The 4,256-nt window shown below is 52.8% G+C and overlaps 1 protein-coding gene across 1 annotated transcript; it reads right to left on the reverse strand.

Annotated features, from left to right (window-relative positions):
- Positions 1 to 2,262: 2,262 nt before the first annotated feature.
- Positions 2,263 to 3,661, reverse strand: CSUI_010660 (retrotransposon nucleocapsid related; the record flags this gene model as incomplete). The annotated part of the gene is made up of 1 exon (XM_068070762.1): positions 2,263 to 3,661. The coding sequence occupies one exon, from the start codon at positions 3,659 to 3,661 to the stop codon at positions 2,954 to 2,956; it is 708 nt and encodes a 235-aa protein (XP_067917262.1). The 3' UTR covers positions 2,263 to 2,953.
- Between the last annotated feature and the right edge of the window lie 595 nt (positions 3,662 to 4,256).

The raw sequence follows: 4,256 nt of genomic DNA on the forward strand, positions 1-4,256 counted from the left end.
GACTCGGGCACTGTGCAGTTCAGGCTTGTAGTTGCCTTGTTGGCAGCTGATTAGTCAGGCGGGAGCACCGCTAGTTGATACCCCGTCCGGCTCGCCAGCGACGCGTTGAGGGGTATCCGGGTGAACGACAGAATCTCTCTTGAGGGCATCACTTCGGAGACACTCTGTCTGAAGGCAGAGAGACTACCCCTTAGGACCAGTAGGGAGCATGCATGCGGAACAGTCTTTGTTCGTAGTAGGAACCCTCGTTGTCTTGGCCAGCTACGGACCGACGCCGATAACAGGAGTCCCTCTGCAAAGCGGCTACTTGGGGCCGCTCCGTGCCAGGAACAGTCGGTGATACCGAGCGCACGCAGCAGGGCTCGGCGTTGGCTTCCGGCTCAGATCGGGCGGCATGGTATGGTGGGAAGCAGTACGGACTCAGGTTTGCCTGCAGTACTTGGCTTCATAGCAGCTGGACTGTCGCAGATTTGCCTCCGACCCAACTAAAACAAGATCACAAGAGGTTATCCTAAGGAGCAGACCAGTGATCGACAAAAAAAACCAAGTCAGCTGAAGTAAAAGAGCCGTACCTTGGGAAAAGTAATAGCGGCGAAATCTAAGCTTGTCAGTCACTCGTTAAGCTTTCTTGTAGCCGAGGAACTAAAGGAGACAAGACAGGAAGCTAGAGCGTCTGTTAGGACTATGGAAGAACACCACTAAGTAGATCACTGTCAGTTTAAATGCCGTTTGTTAAGCTCCGGGAACTTGTTGCTGTAGTAGAAGAGCAACTAGCTATTCGGCCTTAAAAAGGGGTTGCCTGTTCGTTGAAAAACATCGCAAGTCGTAGGCGGAGGTGCCGAGGGCCGATAGGCAGAAGGACCGTAGATCGTTGGTCAAGCTAGCTGGCTAGTTAGTCCAAGCCGAGGACAACTCAGCAAGGTGTTCGGTAAGGGCAGTAGACGTTCTCTTTTTCTTACAAAGGATATTTTTTCTTGGATTAACACGGTGGTCAGCAAGTGTGTGGGTTTCCCAACGAAGGGAGGACCGGAGTGAGAGAGTGCAGGAGACTGAGTGAAATGTTTTGAACCAGTCGGTTGCCGGACCTAGAGCAGTTACCTTGAGGTAACATGAGATTCCGAGAGAATACCTAGTGAAAAGAATTGAACTGGGGGAGCTCCGTTGAGAGCAGACAGGAGTATACTCCCAAGTGTGTGAGTCAAGCTAAGAGCGAGCGATTTTCCTGCCGGGATGAAAAAGCCCTGTGCATCTTTGATTCATCAGACAGGGAGCGGGTTAGTGAGCTCCAAGTGATGGAGCCTTACCGAAGGAGTTGGAACCGACATGTTCTTTCAACCTGAGTGAATGAAAGCTTTTCCGGTAACTAAGTCGAGAACTCTCGAGATAACCGGGAAGAACAAGGAGAGTTAAACCGCTGAGTGAACTCATCCACTCTTCTTTCTTAGAAAGAAGCTTGCGCCGGGAGAGATTCACGCATCTTACCTGTCACCTCCGCCACAACTACCCGGGTTGACGGACTCAAGAACAAGCTGCCGACTTGACTGGGACCTTGGTAGATTGACGAAGGAAAGTTCTGAGGGTCCACGGCCCCATTCAGGACCGTTCAGCGACTCTTCCAAAATCGGGATGTGGACAGCCTGCCAGCACACCAGAGAGCTTATAATGCTATCTGCACTGGCTTTCTGTCCTGATAATCGCGTGGGTTTCCCTAGCAGCAGTGTCGACGACATCTCCACTATCCTGTTCACCCTTTTTGACTCCTCGCCGCCGTTGGGCGGCCCAGGAAGTTGACAGGTGTATATCGGCGTAGTGTAGCTCGGGGGCCGTCGTCGGGCTAAGGACGGTTGGAGCAAACCTCCGTAGAAGGCGATCGCTCAGCCTTCAAACAAGGCCTGCTCGGAGATCCGAAACATCCTAGACCGGCCTGTCGCAATGCGATGGTACCACCCGGTGCGGTGTGTCATACCTAGCGGCCAGCTTCGAGTTGCCTCCCATTCTCTCAGCCCCAGTAAGCTGGACCAGCACCATGTCGCTGGAAGCAGTTGGGATGGTTGTGAGCTTGCGCAGTCACGATCGATGCGGCTATCACAGACAGTCACAACTGACTAATTCATGTATAATAGGAATATGCTTTGCATTAACCTTTGAAACGTAGAAGGTGCGCCTGATAACCCAAAGGGCATCACCTTAAATTGATACACACTGTAACGGCCGGTGCTCCAACAAGAACTCAGAAACGTAGTTCTGTTCTTCCGGCCCGACCCCACAGGTTGCCCGGGCGGTTCGCGCACTATCCTACACATCGTCGCACACTCTCAAGGCCACTGCCCGCAAACGCGTCGGGGCCCTACAAGGCATGTATGACATACAACACAGGCTGTACGCCGCGTGCGCGGAGGCGCATCGCCGGCGCTACACTACCGCCGCCCCTTTAAGCTGCTGCGTCCTCGCCAGCACTAGCACGTTGTAGCAGTTGTACTTCCTCGCTGGTAAGGATCTCGGACAGCCTTTCATAACTTTCCCACGTTTCCCCTAGCTCTTTGTCTTGCCATTTTACTAAGAACTGGTGTTGTACTGTCCCGTCCCGCTTTGTCCGCTGGCGCGAAGATAGGACGGCCTCGATCGTGTAGGGGTGCCTTCCTTGTCGACGCGCGACGACCACTCTTTGGGCGACCGTCTCCTGGGGTCGTAGAGCTCGCCACGTCGTGTTCGCCGGGCGCCAGCACACGCGGGTACCGAGCTGACACTTTACATTTTCGTAAAAATCCAATGTTTACTGTACGATGCAAGCGCATTCCCGGAGGGAAATCGACAACGTAAGCAAGATTCGTGACACGCTTCAGTATAGTAGTTCAGTTAGTAGCCTATCCAGCGCCGCCCCAGCTTCTTCTCCCCTACACCGNNGGTCGCCGGCGTGTAGTACTTGGTGCTGGTGTGCGCGGTCGTAATTCTTCTACTGCGCCGCTTGGGCCTTCGTCAGATTGGCTTTTGCCGACGCCAATCGAGTAGCGGCCTCCTCTAGTAGGTCGTTGGGAGTCTCTGGTTGACTTTGCGGTAATTCGGGGAAGTCCTCGGGGGGCTGGATGTACGCCAACGAGAAAGGGCTTGCCTGCGTCGACTCGTGCACAGCGTTGTTGTACGCGAACTCTGCCATAGGAAGGAAGGCAGCCCACTTTTCTTTTTCATCTCCCGCATATCCCCGCAACATTTGCGTTACAGTTCCAATTGTTCTCTCCGTCTGTCCGTCCGTTTGAGGATGAGCGGACGTTGAGAGTGGCCGCTGGATGCCCAGCCGAGCGCAAAATGATTCCCAGAACACGCTTACGAACTTTGGGTCCCTATCAGACACGATTGATTTCGGAAACACATGCAAGCACCACACACGATGTATACACAGCTCGGCAAATTGTTCTGCCGTAGTTGGTGAGTGCATCGGGAAGAAATGAGCCATTTTAGACAACCTGTCGACAACAAAACAAATACAATCGTAGGCTTCCGCACCCGATGCCGGTAGTCCGGTTATGAAATCTACGGAAATGCACTGCCATGGCCTGTCCGGGATACTTAACGGCTGCAGTAGGCCTGGTGGCTTATTGCACCTAGGCTTGTTCTGTTGGCACTTCACGCAGGTTGTTACGTATTCGTGCACATCCTTTTCCATATTATGCCACACATATTTTCTGCGAATGGCTTTCAGGGTCTTCTTTACTCCCGGGTGGCCTGTGGCTAAGGAGTCGTGAAAAAGATGCAAGATGTGAGATCTTGCGGTTGCTGGCACGTACACCCGTACAACACCTCCCCTTTTGGTTACGATAAGGCCTTCGTGCAGTGAGAAATTCTTAACACTGCCCCCGTTAGTTAGTCTAGCGAGCAGTGATTTGCTGTATGTGTCTCTTTCGTATGAATTCACTATCTTGTCACGAATTGAAGGATCGGATACCACGTGCTGTATGGCTAGGACCTCCACTGCCTTTTCAGTGTTTGGCTAGCTCTGCGGTATGCGCGATAGCGCATCCGCTATCCTATCCTTGCTGCCCGGCACATACTGCACTTCGAATTCATAACCCTGCAGGTAATCAAATGTCAGGATTTTGCAATCCTGCCTCGATCGCCACTAAATAGTGGCCTATTTTTAGCAGAATGGCGATCGTAAGGCATACCAAGCCAAGGCAAGCGTACACAGCCGGGCCAAGCCCAACAGACGTAACGACGTAGCCAGGAAAGGAAGAAACCTCGCGAACCCAGGACTACATCAA

The sequence above is a fragment of the Cystoisospora suis genome (genome assembly GCF_002600585.1).
Source record: "Cystoisospora suis strain Wien I chromosome Unknown contig_7938, whole genome shotgun sequence".
Classification (NCBI taxonomy): domain Eukaryota; phylum Apicomplexa; class Conoidasida; order Eucoccidiorida; family Sarcocystidae; genus Cystoisospora; species Cystoisospora suis.